At 38.7% G+C, this 15,664-nt stretch overlaps 1 protein-coding gene and 2 pseudogenes across 1 annotated transcript; 2 read left to right on the top strand and 1 right to left on the bottom strand.

The window, feature by feature from the left end:
• Positions 1-9,320: 9,320 nt before the first annotated feature.
• LOC136282026 (uncharacterized) lies at positions 9,321-11,356 on the top strand (annotated as a pseudogene).
• Positions 11,357-11,416: 60 nt separating this feature from the next.
• On the bottom strand, positions 11,417-13,526 carry LOC136282027 (uncharacterized; annotated as a pseudogene).
• Positions 13,527-14,680: 1,154 nt separating this feature from the next.
• LOC136281852 (TNF receptor-associated factor family protein DDB_G0290971-like) lies at positions 14,681-15,654 on the top strand. Its single transcript, XM_066168890.1, has 3 exons — positions 14,681-15,138; positions 15,249-15,429; positions 15,511-15,654. The coding sequence occupies exons 1-3, from the start codon at positions 14,681-14,683 to the stop codon at positions 15,652-15,654; spliced, it is 783 nt and encodes a 260-aa protein (XP_066024987.1).
• The last annotated feature ends 10 nt before the right edge of the window (positions 15,655-15,664 follow it).

The raw sequence follows: 15,664 nt of genomic DNA, 5'->3' as shown, positions 1-15,664 counted from the left end.
ATTTCTGGGCTGATTTTTCACAATCATTACATCAACATTAGTTTAAGTCAGTACTAAGTATCCTGTTTCAAACAGCAAATCATTATTTAAGATATATATACTTGAGCTTTATTTAACCCTTTAACTCCCTGAAGTGATTAACATGAAACTTCTCCCTTTAATAATCATGCATTATCCAGCAAAGGGCAAATGAGAATATCCAAACTTAGGTAGTTGTTATCTTCATCTTTTACCAAATTTACCATCCACGTTTGCGTTAGATCTTGCGTGTTTGCAGCATTTCGCTGCTTTAACGGTACTTTCCACGCTTCTTCCTATGTTGAGGCACTATAGTCATTTCACTAGCTTTTGATACAGATTATGTGGGCAGCAGCACTTACCTGCTACGGTCTTTTCCTGCCAGGGGCATAGATGTTCTTACCAGAAATTCGCCGATTTGCGATGAGTTGTGGTTCTTTGTAGAGGATATGTAAGCAATTCGCCTGGTGGTGGTGAGCCTGCTCATCTCAGATTTGTTTGGCATGCTTCTTGGTCGTTTATCCAAAATGAGAACATCTTTGGAACGTGTGCTTGCTGTGATTCATCTCTAAAAGTTATAACATAAAGACCTATATGCTCGCTGAACTCAAGTAGACCGCTATTTTTTGTTTTATGGCATACCCATGTCACCTTGGCCTATCGCTGTTGGACATGTACTTTAAAAGCAAAACAATCTTGGGATCATTAACCGTAAACGCGCTAGGCGAACGTTTTATTGGTTTAATTGTGCTTTGAATAGATGAAAAAGACCAGGTACCTTTTTCGAGGAGAACAGAAATAATGAAAAAAGAATGGAAACTCGACTCTTTGAAGAGGAAATGCGACTCTGGGTAACTGTCATTTCATACCTATTTAAAACGAACTTTCTTTTAATACATATTTAAAAACAATAAATTTGTCCATCTGTAATATTTATGCACCAAACGTTCTCGTAGGTCAGCAAAAATTTGCCCAAACTTTGAAAGAGTCATTAATGTCAAAATCAACGTTGTCAAATCTGATCATAGGTGGTGACTGGAATGCCACACTCCAGACTATCGAAAAAAAAGGGGGTATTCAGTGGAAGCCGACTGCATACCGCCGTCAAATTATTTCGATGATGAAAGAATTGATCTGACAGATGTCGTTAGGAAAAAAAAATACAAATAAAAAGAGCTTTACTTATGAATCAGTTGCACAAAAATTAAAATCATGGATTGAGTTTTTTTGGTTGCCAAATCTATCGCCTGTCAAGTCACTGAAGTGGATACAAAAACTCCAATAGCCCTGGACCATAAAGCTGTTAAATTACGCCTCAGCCTCATAAATAGCAAGCACGGTCCAGGCCTTTGGAAATTCAATAATTTGTTATTGAAAGATAAAACCTATGTTAGTTTGATAACAGACAGCTATCCTGACATTATCCAAAAATACTAAAATATCAAGGACCCTCAACTAAAATGGGAACTCATAAAAATGGAAATTCAAGGTATCACTATCCCTTATACTAAAAACAGGGCTAGGGAAGTACGGGAAATTGAAAATGAGCTTGAGAAGCGCTTGGAAACTCTAGACGGGAAAATTTACAGTGGTGAAGAAACTTCAGAATCCGAGGAAAAAGAATACGAACATTTGAAAATTGGTCTTCGTCGTATCTATGAAAAAAGGGCAGAGGGTGCAATTTTTTGCTCAAAAGTACGCTGGATCCAGGAAGGTAAAAAGCTAACAAAATACTTCTTTAATCTGGAAAAGAAGAATTTCAATAAGAAGGTCATTTCTGAGCTCAGAATGGCTGACGGCCACGTAACTGTCAATGAGAGTCAAATTATGGAGGAAGTAACACTTTTTTATGAAAACCTGTATACTTCAACCAATAACGGTACAAACGAGGACTTCCAAGAGTTTACAACTAACATAAATCAACAAATACCAAAGCTATCAAGAGAACAATGTAATGAAATCGAAGGAAAATTAACCTTACACAAATGATGGGCAGCTCTAAAATTAATGGGGACCGGAAAGTCTCCAGGTGAAGATGGATTTACCGTTGAGTTTTATAAGTGTTTTTTTCGACATTGTAGGAAATGATCTCCTAAACAGCCTTAAGGCAGCGTATGGAAATGGTGAGATGTCTATCTCTCAATGTAGGGGAGTAATAACAATGATCCCAAGAGAAAATTCCGACTTACGCGAGTTATCAAACTGGCGACATATACCTTTGTTAAATGCAGACTTTAAAATTGCATGAAAAGCCATCGCATTAAGAATACAAAAATTTCTTTCGTACGTAATTAACAGCAATCAGATGGGCCTCATGAAAGACAGATACATTGGCGAAATATTAGATTAATTAATGATATAATGGAACAAACGGAACAACAAGATATCCCCGGTATACTTCTTTTATTGGACTTTAGGAAAGCCTTTGATACAATAGAATGGAACTTCATCCAGCAAACTCTGAGTCTTTTCAACTTTGGACCTTGGTTTAAACAGTGGATTAAGACGCTCTATACGAATTCCGAATATGCAGTCTTGCATAATGGATTCACAACATAATTTTTTTTAAAGTATCAAGGGGAGTTAGGCAAGGTTGCCCTCCCTCCCCGTATCTATTTATTTAGGGGTGGAAATATTGGCTCCTGAGATAAGGAAAGATAACAAAGTAGAGGGGATTAAGCTATTCCAGACAGAACACAAGGTCAGTCAATTCGCAGATGACACCACGCTATTTCTAAGTAACTTAAATTTGGTACAAAACTCGATAATACTGGTTGATCAATTCGGGAGTATCCCAGGTCTTTCGCTAAATGTGGAAAAGACAAAAGCGATATGGTTAGGCCCCTGGAGATTTAATAACTCTAAGCCTTTGGACCAAAGTGGACAGCTGATCCAGTAAGAGCCCCGAGAACTTTTATCTCCTGTAATGAGAAAGAAAACAAAAAGAAAAAAATAGACCGGAAAATTGACAACATGAAAACAAAATTGGATATTTGGAGGGTCCGTGGCCTGTCCCTACTTGGTAAATGCCTCATTGTGAAACGTTTGGGTATTTCTCATCTGATATACACGGGCTCGATGCTCACAATTCCTAATACCTACATTCCCGCGATTAAGAGTGCTATCTTCAATTTTATCTGGAATAACAAACAAGACAAAATAAAACGGGATGTTATGTACCGAGATTATTCCAAAGGTGGTTTATGTGCTCCGAACATCGAAATCCTGTTTAGGTCTTGAAACTTAGCTTGGACCTTTAAGCTTTTGACAGTCGATCCACACTCGCCTGAGACTTATTTGAAAAGTTTAGCGGTTTCAACTTTCTCCTTTTCTGTAACTATGACAATAAGCTTTTAGTGAAATCTGGCCTTCCACTTTTTTCCCAGCAAATGCTGATGAACTTTCTTGAACTAAAGACCCTATACAGACCCAACTACTTGTCAGACCTGCTTTTGTTTAACAACAAGGAAATTAAAATCGATGGCAATTCAATATTCTACTCAAATTGGTCAGAAAAGGCGGTCTTGTCAATTCAGGATCTTCTCGATTGTAATGGAGAGTTCTTATCATTTCAAACATTCCAACAAAGATGTAACATAAAATGTAATTTTTTTAAATTATCTTCAACTTATTTCAGCGATACCAAAATATCTGCTTGAGAAGGTGAGAACCGTATCTCCTGTTGACATGCATAATTTCTCAGGTAGCACTTCCTACAAAGTCTCTGACTCCATTGTCACAGATTTAAAGAAAATTTATAGCAAAGATTACTACCAGCTGTACGTTAATGCGACCAAAATTTAACCCACCGGTCAAAAGAAATGGCTAAAAGATCTTAACCTGAAAATTTTTAATTGGAACCTAGCCTTCACTCAGATAAGCAAAACATGCAAAGAAAATAAACTTAGTCACCAGGAAAGAGTTATATGCCTGTGTAATTGAAAGAGACAGTAAAAGTCTTTATTGTAATGAATCCGACTCCATTCTGCATTCCTTTGTTGATTGTGAAGAGGCTATGTCCTTCTTTGATAAAGTTATTTCCTGGTTTAACAAAACAAACAATTCGAAAGAAAAAAACTACCTAAAAAAACTACCTAAATTCAACTATTGCTTACTCTTCGCCAAATACTTCTTATATTGTTAAAAACTAAGTTAAAAAAAGTGTGACTTTAATGAATTTATGAACAAATTACTTCCTAAACTTCGCGTTGAAAATTTACTATAATTTGTACAGTATAACTAGTGAATGCTGCTCTAGCCTTAAACCAATAGTGTAAATAGCATCAATTAAATAGGGTGAACAGAGTAAATAATATCCTATAACGATGTTTCGTAAGTAATGTAACTAATCAATCTTTTGTTTTAGTAAGGAATTAAGTTAAGTAATCGTAAGTTCTGATTAACAAGAAAAAAATATATACATAAAATAACAATTTTACAAATATCTCTAGACCCCCTACAATAATAATTCTGATCACATGTCATATCTTTTTTTTTAAGTTTTTGCATAAACAAGAACAGCAAAATGTTCTATATATTTGATTTTATGTTAATTATGTATGTGTATGTGTGGTTTTAGGATCAACACAGAAGAAATTTAAAGAGAAAGTAGGAAAAAATGGTGGAAGAGTTATTTCAATGCCAAAAGAGAACCTACCGCAGTTATCTAGTGTGTTCAGAAGATGAGGTCAAAAATGATTGCTCAAAGCTAAATAGTGATTTGGTTATTGCCTACCAAAGGGGATGGACAGTGGTGAGACCGAGTTTCATTGAGTGGGCAGTAAAAGAAAGAATTCCACCCAATGTCGAAGAGCATGCAGCAGACCTGACTCCTCTGGCAGCTTTGTCGACAGGCGCATGCGGTGCAATGCAGCAGTCTGTAGAACGGTTACGATTTAGGTAATGCTTTATTTCATGATCAGAATCTAATTTCTTGTCGTAACATCATACATGGTTACAAACATTTGGTAAATGATCAGAATCTTTTTCCTTGCGATAATGCTAAGATATAATCAAGCATACAGGTCATGATCACAGTCTAATGTCATATCACTTCCTGAGAACAGAGAAAAATATTTGCATGCTGACATTTGATTGCACTGTTTCAGTAAAGAGATTTCTGGTTTTGCTGCCCTGAAGAGAACAATAAGAGAAGTGGAAAAGGGCCCAGTTGATGAGAGTGGTAACAAATCTCAGATTAGAGTTCACAAGAAGAAAAAAAAATGCAATGGTTTCCCCCAAAAAGCCACCAAATGGTTGGACAGCATTTCTCAATGAGAAATTAAAAGAGGTTAGTTGAATTAACTTTTTATGTAAATTTCGACTGATAAGGTGAAATAATTTCTGATGCTTTTACTTTAATTGCTTCTAGAGAGTGCAAAATATTCAGAGTCCTGGACGAACAGAAAGGATGACGTTCCTTAAATCAATTCAAAGCATGGCAGAGGACTGGAGACAACTTTCTGACCTGGAGAAGAGAGACTATAAACAGAAAGCCATTGACCTCCATTTGTCAAGGAAAGAAGCGAGACATCAAATTCGTGAGGAAACAAAAGAGAATCGCCAGAGAGAACAGCTCAGGGAAAAGGCTTATAGAACTTTCGCTAGTATGAGAATTAATGATAACCGAACTGTAAATAGGACAGCTTAAATCGTCTCGAAAAGCAAAACGATGGTTGGAGATATAAGGAAAATAATAAACATTTTTTATATTGTTCAAAGGTTGTGTCAATAAGTTAAACAACATTGCGGACATTGATTGCAATTCCTCGTAATACGAACAAACTAATATGTTGTATTCACTGCTAAATTTTACCTTCGTACAGTCAGTCACGGACTTGGGAGAAATGGAAATTATCAAGCGCGTTCTGTTTTGCTTTTTTGATTGGCAATGATGTTTGCATTTTAGGGAGAGGGTAAATGTTTTAAGATAATTTAGCAATTGCTCAACAATCAGCAACAGTCAGCAGCAGTGTCTTGGCGGTAGCAATGTTGGCGAAACGAACTGGTGGACTCTACAAACTTAATCTTCACGAGGAGGGATCGCGACGGCAGGTCCAGGGCAAACTCGGCGAAGGTTGCGTAGAAGTAGCAGTCGTCTTCTTTAAGCTCAACGTCCCATTTTTCACCAAGCTGGGGATAGAGATCGTCGAGTCGATTCTTCGATTTCTCCACCTTGAAATTGTTTTCAACCGCTAACCCAAGTAATTCAAGATCGTGGCGGAGATCAGCTGGGCCCATTTTGATAACGAAGGTGCGAGCTTCCTTGGAAGACATTACTCTGTAGATCTCGCAGCGAAGCTTGGCTGCCAAGCCGTACCGCCGAACTTGAAGCTGATAGGCGCGGTTGGCCATGTGTAGCTGCAGGGACTGGGACAGCCGCAGGATGGCTCCTTTTCGGACTTCTAGGACCACTTTCTTTAACTGAGACGAAAGTTTAGTGTCCTGAAGTGTGTGAACCGCGGATGCCGGGCAGGTCAGCCAGAAGTTTGCTAGCGGGCGAACGGTGACACCATCTGACAGCTGGCACTTCCGAGCATTTATAAGAACCTCTAAGCCGGACTCGTCTTGGTAGAGCTCCAGGACAATGAAGACGACGTCTGCACTGTTCGGGGTGAGGCTCACGAGATCTCCGCAGCTGATTTTGATACCATCAAGGCGAACGATCGTCGCGAACTGCGGGGCTATGGCTGACTGGACACTGACAGGCGCCGATACGGGAGGTGGTGGTGATGCTGCTGGCGCTGCTTGGGGCAAAGCTGCTGGTTTTCTCCTCTTGACAGTATCAGGAGTGGGTTCTGGCGGTGGTAGTACATCGCGGAAAGAAGCAATGATTTCTTCGTTTCCGCACTCCACTGTAACGAGTTCTTGAAAAGGATCCACCACTCTGACCACGGCCGGTTTTCTGATGCCCTCGATGCTGATGAAAACTTTGTCGCCTGGCAGCAACTTGTTGAAATTCACGCCTGGTCTCCAATGCTTTCTGGAGCGAACGTCAATCATTGTACAGGGGCGAAGACAGTCGGCACTGAGAACTGTGTCAAACTGTCGGCTCCAACCATCGAAGGTAACCTTGTACCTGTCGCCTTTTTGACTTAAGATGGTGCACATATACCATCGACCGTCATGAAGAGCTTCGTATTTTTTTCCGATTTCATAAGCCATAGTTTACGTCGTCGTGTACACGCGATTAATAGAGTGGTTTAGCAAGAGGACGGGAACGTCATTTCAGAACGGGAAAGCGCGTGGATAATCTGGACACGACTCTATTTCGACTTCCGGTGTCAGTGTTGCCGTTCTCCCTATCAAGTTCAGGACGTCATTTCGCTGGTTTTCCCGTCGTGATCAAAACGCCTAGGATTTGCGTTCATTGTGCACTCATAAACGAGATGATGCTGTTTGGAATGATTTCAGAACTCATTTCCAAGATAACCAGGTTCCTTTCTCTATTTTATTCGGTGAATTTGTGAAAATTTACCGCTACGTTTATTCTGGATTCCCGAAAGGAAACACGATCGTGAGCAAGCGATCTAAGATCTTAGGACTCAGTTACCTTTTGTAATTGAGCGTGGCTTTAAGCAACGTAAGGGCTCTCTTTGATACATTTCTTAAACCATTTATGAAAACTCCAAGAATGGTTGCTGTTAATTTTATCGTGAATCAATTCATCAATAAATTAAGCTTGCTTCATGTTGAAGTTTATCAAAATGAAACAACACGAAGGTTACCTGCTGTATTATTCGGTGTTATTTGTTGTCATTGTCATTTTAACCGTGATTAAAAACTGTTCTGCGAATTGAAGTCAGAGATAAAAAAATTTGAGAATAGCTCGGGTTTGCACTTTTTTATGTCTATTTTTTGATCAGCGCCGGTGAAAACTAAGACAAGAAAGTCATCTTCGAAAGAAAATAACAATCAACTTGATTTCGGCACGGCTTTCTAAATCTATTAATTTGATTTAGTCTTGAACGACTTTATTCGTTAAAAAAATCAAATTAAACAAAAACAAAAATAAAACAGGAACGAAGTCTGATTCCTCAGTCTAACCGTTTAGTTGGTGCCTAGTTTGAGTGCATTTCATTCGTTCATAGTTAAACGGGAACTCATTGTAAACAACTCCATCGTTGGGTCGCTTGATCTCTATATGTTTTCGCCATAACTTCTGATAACTCCGTTCAAAATGCATTGCAACTCTAAGAAGGTGGTGCTCAAAAGAGGTGTACCGTCATGATTGAGAAGAATATTCAGTAAACCAGGGAAAAAACGGCGACGATTTCAATTCCAAATTATACTTTACAAAATTATGAAGAAAAACGAGTAGTGCTGAAATCTAGAAGCACGAAACGAAATGACAGCGATACAAATCATAAAAAAAAATATATTTAGTTGGCTTCAAAATCTGATAGACTCGAGACTGGAATGGAATAATTTCAAAGTTTAACCGCCCATGTGGATTCATATTAACTACTCACTTGTAGTAAACTATCCTCGGTTTGTGCTTGTTACACTCTCGAAGAGGATAATTTCGTTGTCCTTCAAGTGGTCCATGAAACCGTAAATTCAAAGCTGATAATGATCCTAAAAAGCCAAGGTTAGGATATTCAAGAACGAAACAAAAGAATAAATATAACGTGGACGGTTCGTTGAAACGACTGCTAAGTCACTTTTCAACACAACGCGACGGCGTTCTCGACCCAGCTTCTTCTCGGCATTTTTGCTGCGCGCGCCGTTCTGAAATGACGTTCCCGTCCTCTTGCTAAACCACTCTAATGAGCGAACCAAGATTTCTACTTGTTTATCTGTCGCTATGGCTACCAAACAACGATTGTAAAGATCCCGGAACGAGGTTCCTCATTGGCTTGTTTTGGTCACGTGTGCAAACGAAGTGTTGTCATGGTAAAGCTGAGTTGGAAGTGAGCGTGCACTTAGGTGGAGCGGGAATCTACAACGTATACTTAAGCTTTTCGAAAAGTAAATAGACTACCGACGTGTTATCTGAAACTGACGGCAATAACGGGCTAAAAAGGAAGGTAAAATTCCGCACAGCCCCATACTACATTATACGTTCAGTTCTTGGATAGAGTGACAAAAACAATACATTACCATTGGGAAAACAGATTTGTTTTACGATAGTATGGGGCAGTACGGAAATTTTACTAAAAGGAATATTTCTGTAATGTTTTGCTTTCTTGGCGAAATTGATGGTCGAACCTCGTAAATCTGCCGCATTTGAGTCTTAACACAAATTCCCCATGTTCTAAACGAGTTGGGGATTGGGTCCGAATTGGGACCGCAAAGCATCTATGGATTGTTTGAAGGGACAGATTTTCCAAATCAATATGGCTGAAAGCGAGAGCAAAGCCAAACTAACTGTTAAACTAACTCAGGAAGATATTCCTGGGGCAAAACTTCCAAGGGATTCTGTTGAAAAATGTAGCGTTGTCCAGTTGAAGAGGTGGCTGCTTTGCAGAGGTGCAAAAACGACGGGAACAAAGAAAGCTTTAGTGTCGAGGTTCGTATCGAAGCTGGCAACTTTTAAACTAAGAACCTTTACACGCAATAAGTTATTTTTATTTATAACAACTTTATTTGTAATTATATGCCTTTTCAGAATTATTATTAAAATTTCCTAAGAGTAAAAATTTAATATAATCGAAATTTTCGAATTTAATAAAGTCCTCTCGTACTTATGAGTGCTCTAATTTTGACTTATAGAGTACACGACTACATCAAGCATGGATTTGATGTTAAATACTTGCGTGATCCGGATGGCGGCGTCAATTTGTTACGGAAAAAAGCTCAACTTGGCGTACTTGAGAATCAAGAGCCTGAAGTAAAGGATTCATTCCCAAAAGAAGGATTCCAACCAGATATAAAGGCACTACCAAAAATATCATTTGGAACTGTGTGGAGATTTATGATCGAAGGTGTAGAATGTAAAAAGCAGCTCTCCACTGCTAAGCCACTTGTTAAAGGATTCAACTTTTTTAAATCTGGTCATGTCCTGTACATAGGCCACCTACAACAAAATGGCAAGCACTACATCAAAAGCCAAGTCCTCCCATCTATGAAAAAGGACAAAGTTTATACATGCTACTTAGTTATTAGTTCACTTGGAAAGATGCTAAGAGCCCACTGCAAATGCCCTGCTGGCATAGATGGGTGATGTAACCATGTTGCATCAACACTTTTTGCTTTAGAAAACTATTGTAAAGTAAGGGAAAAACTGGATGAGTCTGATGAGTCATGCACCTCCAAACCATGCAAGTGGAATGTGCCACGAAAGAGAAAAGGTGCAATACAGCCCATAAATGAGATGACTTTTGTGAAGCACGACTACACGAAAGAGAAGAAGATACGTAAGCTTCATCACTCTCCAGTAAATGCAAACCAAAATGCTTGTCGCGATGAAAACAAGTCAAGGTTTTTTGAAATGATGAAGGAGTACCAGAGGGTATCAGGAAACACTGTAGCTTGGACACATATACTGCCTCAGGAAGTAAAGAAACTTCAGGATGTAAAGGATTCTCTGCTTTCACCAGTCAAATGTCATCCCGTGTCAGCAAAAGAGCTAAAAGAAAAGTTTGAAAAAGCAAAGAGAAATCTTATGGTTGATGATTTACAAAGGCAAGATATTGAGGAACAAACTAGAGGTCAATCAAACACTGAATTATGGCATCGCCACAGACAACCAAGGATTACTGCCACAAAATGTTACCGTGTAGCTGTACAGAGAGAAAGTACGTCCCCTACTAAGATAATTAAAGATATACTTGGTTACAACAAGGCCTATCAAAGTAAGTCAATGGAGGAAGGACTGAAAATGGAAGACCAGATTATCAATGATTACAAGCTTCTCAAGCAAAGTCAAGGAGATGAAGGCATAACAGTCTCAAAATGTGGGTTTTTTGTTTCAAAAGAACATGGTTACCTTGGTGCTAGCCCCGATGGCCTTGTACATGATCCATCTGCCTCTGATTCAGAGGGACTTATAGAAGTTAAGTATGTCCAGACATCAAAGGATGAAACACTAGAAAAGGCATTGTTACGCAAGAGCATTTGCAAAAAGAACAGTAATGCATTGAGATTAAATGACAAACACAAATACTTCTACCAAGTCCATCAGCAAATGTTTGTTACTGGAAGAAAGTGGACAGATTTTGTTGTAAAGGGTTCAGGCTGTGATTCACTGTTTTGTGAAAGAGTACATTTTTCAATAGACCGCTGGAAGTCTATTTTGCCCAAGCTAGAATCCTTTTTTAATGACTGGATTGTTCCAGAACTTGTGTATCCTAGAGTCAAGTATGGAATTCCTAAATTGAATGCTCGTTCAGTTTAAAACAGTCAAAATCAATGTGTTCATTTCAGTAAAAGTGTGTAATTTAAGAAAACTATACAATGAAATAGGCAAATCAAAATTTAATGGGAATTAGTGGTTTGCCCAAATTATGTTGCACACTTTTTAGTACTATCAGAGTGTAAACAATATATTTGTGAAGGTAGAATGGTTTTCAAAAGCCTGTGAAACACGTACTAAGTTTTGTACATGTTTAGTGCTTTTCTGCTTAAATGCTTTTGTTTCTATTGTTTAATACTGGCACTATTAGAAAGTAAATAGTATTAATTGTTTCACAGGTTTTTTAAAAACCACCCTATAGGTATTTGCTATAGCTAAGATTAGATAAACTTTGTCTTGAAAGAAACAGCGATCTGTTTTGTCTATACACATTAACTCAGTATTTTTATACATTGTACACAGTTATGTTCATATTTGACTGAGTAAAATATTTACTAACTACATGTGTAGTGTGCTTGGATTATTGTAATGACTTATAACCAGTCTGGTTACAGTCCAGTGGTATGATGGCAATATCATAATACATTATCAAACACTAGTTTATCAATGCTATTTTAATGCAAGGCAATAAAACATAAATCCATACCATTGTTAAGTATTAAAATGTTGCTTTATATTCACATAAATTTTAATTAATCAAAGGAGGGTAAAAATTAGAAAGTCCAGCCACTACAAATAACATATCAGATGCTATGGGGGCAAGAGTAATTGGAATTCGGTGGTCAAAGATGTGCCAATTCTTTATTCTCTCCATCAATCGCTCAACATGTACTCTCAAACTGGCAACAATCTTGTTGTGGTTGGTTTCTTCTTTTGAGAATTGTGTATCTTTAACCAAAAATGCTGGTCTAATCAGTTCTGCTCCCACAGAAGCAAGCTCATCAGTGCAGTTGAACCCTTTGTCTGCCATAACTTGATCATAAGGTTGTAACTTGTCCAACAGTCCACTTTGAGCTGTTATTTCCTTGTCAGAAGTTGAACCAGGAAATAGCTCACTGACAAAACATAAAGCACCACTGGGTGTTATACCAAGCAAGGCTTTCATCGTCGTTCTAGACTTGTATGACGAGTAGTAAGCAGATTGAGAATTAAGTGCTGAAGGTTTCTCCATCTCAAACTCTGTACAGTCCACAATAATGACACAGTCTGGATAGAAGGATTTGAAAATGTCAGGCATGTAGAGTTTGAGAACTTCCCTGGGTGGAATAGTAATAAGTGGCTCAAACTGTCCCCTCAGAAATCTCGTCCAGGCCCTTGAAACTTTGGATACAAGGGGTCTTGAGACACTAAACCGATGAGCAAGGTCCTTTTCCAGCAATCCAAGCCTTAATCTCACTAGTGTCAAAGTAAACTCTTGGAACTTGGTTAAACATCGAGGTCTGCCACACTGAATTCCTGGGTGCGTTCGTTCATGTTCATATTCAATATGCTCTGCTGCATCTTTAACCATGTCGAAACATATCAGCAGTGCATTATAGTCTGGTAAACCAGTCTAAAAGGCAATGTCTTCAGCATTGTCTTTATATTTCTCAATATCGAAACGAAAGTTTTCAAGAGAGTGTCTTAGTCTTTTTGTTTCTTGCTCGAGTTTTAAGTTTGCCTCGAGTAGGTTTGCATTTTCTTCACTCAACTTGGCATTTTTCTCCAGCAGCTGATTCTTTTCATTTGTCAATTCACTGATGTCCTTTTTAAGCTTTTGCAACTCCTTTAACATTGTTTCGATTTCCAATCCTGTGAGAGATGTTTGTGTCTCACGATTGTTCTCATGTTCGACTGTCACTGATGCTTGTGCCATGTCTTTCTTTTCCTCCCTCTTCTTCTTTTTTGCTTCCTGAATTGCCAGATTTTCTTCGAAGCTGATGACTCTTTTTAGCTGTCGTCCAGTGCTTTCTGCCTTTTTCCAAGGAAATATAGTCGGCAGATGAGCTCGACTGAGTTTCTCGCCACCTTCGAAATGGTCTGAGCAAATTCGAGTATTTGTGGAGTCCAATTTTAGCGAATCATTCTTCAAAATGACTTTGTATTGCTTTCTGGTAAACTCATCTTTCGGTAATCTGTAGAAATGCAGATGTGAAGCGTTCCTAAAGCTGTTTGTACAGCCAGGAACGCAACAATTATAGTGAGGCATTTCAGAATTACTTTGTAAATATGACTCGTCTGTCCCTTCAATCAATCCATAGATGCTTTGCGGTCCCAACTCGAACCCACTCCCTGACTCGTTTAGAACATGGGGAATTGAAAACCCGGCATTTGAAAGGTAATTTAATTTTACATCTGACCGATTTTTAAACAATATAACCTAATCAAGATAACGCCACTAATTACGTCTATTCTTCTTCGATGAAAAGCGCTACGTTTCGGTTGTCTGCACAAGAAACAATACTTGCGAACACTGCGTACACGGGGATTACATGATTTACAGTCGGATTGACAGGCCTGCGCAGTTACGCATGCTCTCTTTCTCTTTTCTAGCTTATTTGCATTTTCCCGTGCGACGTTTTTCAATGGGCGCAATTCTGTAATGAATAAGTTTATAGACGTAAGTACAATTAGTTATTTTTTTTTGTGTATGTGTATCAAGCAAAGATCATGTAAGTAATGTAAATTCTCCCGTTGATAGTGTAAATGTAAGTAGCCATTCCTTTTGTAAATAGTGTATGTTAAGTGCGTTTCTATTTGTAGTATTTTTTTGTAAGTATTGTCATTTGTAACTGATGTGTATAGAATAAAGTTCATTAAAAATAATAATAATAAAAAACTGTCATTTCATGGGTCGATTGCTGTCAGATCAGTTTTTATTTTTATTTATGAATACGCGGCAAATTATCCAGGAAATACAAATTACATATGAAGGTCCCATGGTTATGATAATAGTTTATTCATCAGTTGGTCTTTGGTGATTTCACTAAAAAGCAAATTTCGCTTGGATCCAATCACTTTGCAGTTATATTCACTGTCAGATTCGCTATGTCTGATGATCATTTTGAGTTTTCTTCTTCTCCCGGCGCGCTATTCAACTTTTCTCTGTGGTAAGTCTTTTTGTTGCCTTAGGATAATTTTTGTCCTTCTGCAATACAGCTAAAAAGCCACGCAGCCTCTATAATAGAAATCGCTGAAACAAAAAGGCTCAACACGACGTTTATGGTGAACAACCAACAGCATTCGGGTCATTCATCAGGCAGAAGTTATTTTTAACTGTAGAACTATATTTGCGTTTCTTGGGAACAAGAGATTATAGAGTGACGTTTTGACGTTTGCCGCTCCAGTAACGTAACCGTTTATCTTTTACTTTGAAGCGTATGGACAATGGTGAAGCCTGTAGCTCCGGCTTGTGGGCATTTGGGCTGTCGTCACTGCCTCGCGATACTTGTAGGTATTGAGAATGTCGTCAAATGTCCACTTTGCAAAGCACCAATTGGGAAAGGCGCTGCTCTTCACGTCAACATAGCACTCGACGACATCATCGGAAACTTTGATGTTAATTGTAAAAATAGCGGTTGTCTGTGGACAGGAAAGTTCCACGCACATGAACAACACTTCAAAATACGTGGAAAATTTGAAATGCAGTGTGCAAATAAAGGTTGCAGAAAGGTACTGGCTAGGGAGGGGATGGCAGCGCACATTTCGCATCGTGCAAAGCAGAAAGTTCCTTGCCAGGAATGCGGAAGGAAGGTGCATAGGGAATGTTTTGAAGAGCATGCTGCTTTTATTTGTTTGAATGTGAGAATTTCATGTCCACTAAGCTGTGGAACAAACCTTCCACGGTAAGCTAACAACCAACAGTCAAATGGTAAATGGTTATTTAAGGCCAACAACAATATTGAAAGGTGGAGTTACCAGCTTATCTCTATTCTCCACTTTATTTCTTTTAAAGGCTCTACTTGACGCTGCATCTGGGCAAGTGCTCAGGAAAAGCTCTCAAGTGCATGGTGGCTGGATGCACTGCCATCGTAAAGCAAAAGGATGTGCCTCGGCACACGATAAATGCAGCCTTGACCCACACTGTTCTCCAGGAAGGAGAGGTCCAGCGTCTGCGGGGCCTGATGCATTTCCAGGTGAGATACTTGAATTAAAAAATAAAATGAAAAAAAATTGAAATGATTTGAATATGTACTGATCGTTTGTTTTCATTTCAGAAAACCAAGCCAAACTGGATTCTCGAAGAGAAAAGTGTTTTGTCCTTCCGCTGGAGGGGAGGAAGATGGAGCTCTATCAGAGGGCCAAACCTGTTTAGCACCGAGTACAGTTGCCCGAATGGAAACAATGGAGGGCGCATCTAAGATCTGCTGG

The sequence above is a fragment of the Pocillopora verrucosa genome, chromosome 6 (assembly GCF_036669915.1).
Source record: "Pocillopora verrucosa isolate sample1 chromosome 6, ASM3666991v2, whole genome shotgun sequence".
In the NCBI taxonomy this organism is placed as follows: domain Eukaryota; kingdom Metazoa; phylum Cnidaria; class Anthozoa; order Scleractinia; family Pocilloporidae; genus Pocillopora; species Pocillopora verrucosa.
Note: the sequence above shows the minus strand (reverse complement) of the source record. Positions and strands in the feature narration are given on the sequence as shown.

What these genes read in the sequence shown, in the direction of transcription:
- LOC136281852 (XM_066168890.1), top strand. Translation starts at nt 14,681, where the DNA reads ATGGTGAAGCCTGTAGCTCCGGCTTGTGGGCATTTGGGCTGTCGTCAC. An exon ending in TGTGGAACAAACCTTCCACG is followed by an intron (nt 15,139 to 15,248) that starts GTAAGCTAACAA and finishes TTTCTTTTAAAG; the next exon opens with GCTCTACTTGACGCTGCATC. An exon ending in GGGGCCTGATGCATTTCCAG is followed by an intron (nt 15,430 to 15,510) that starts GTGAGATACTTG and finishes TTTTCATTTCAG; the next exon opens with AAAACCAAGCCAAACTGGAT.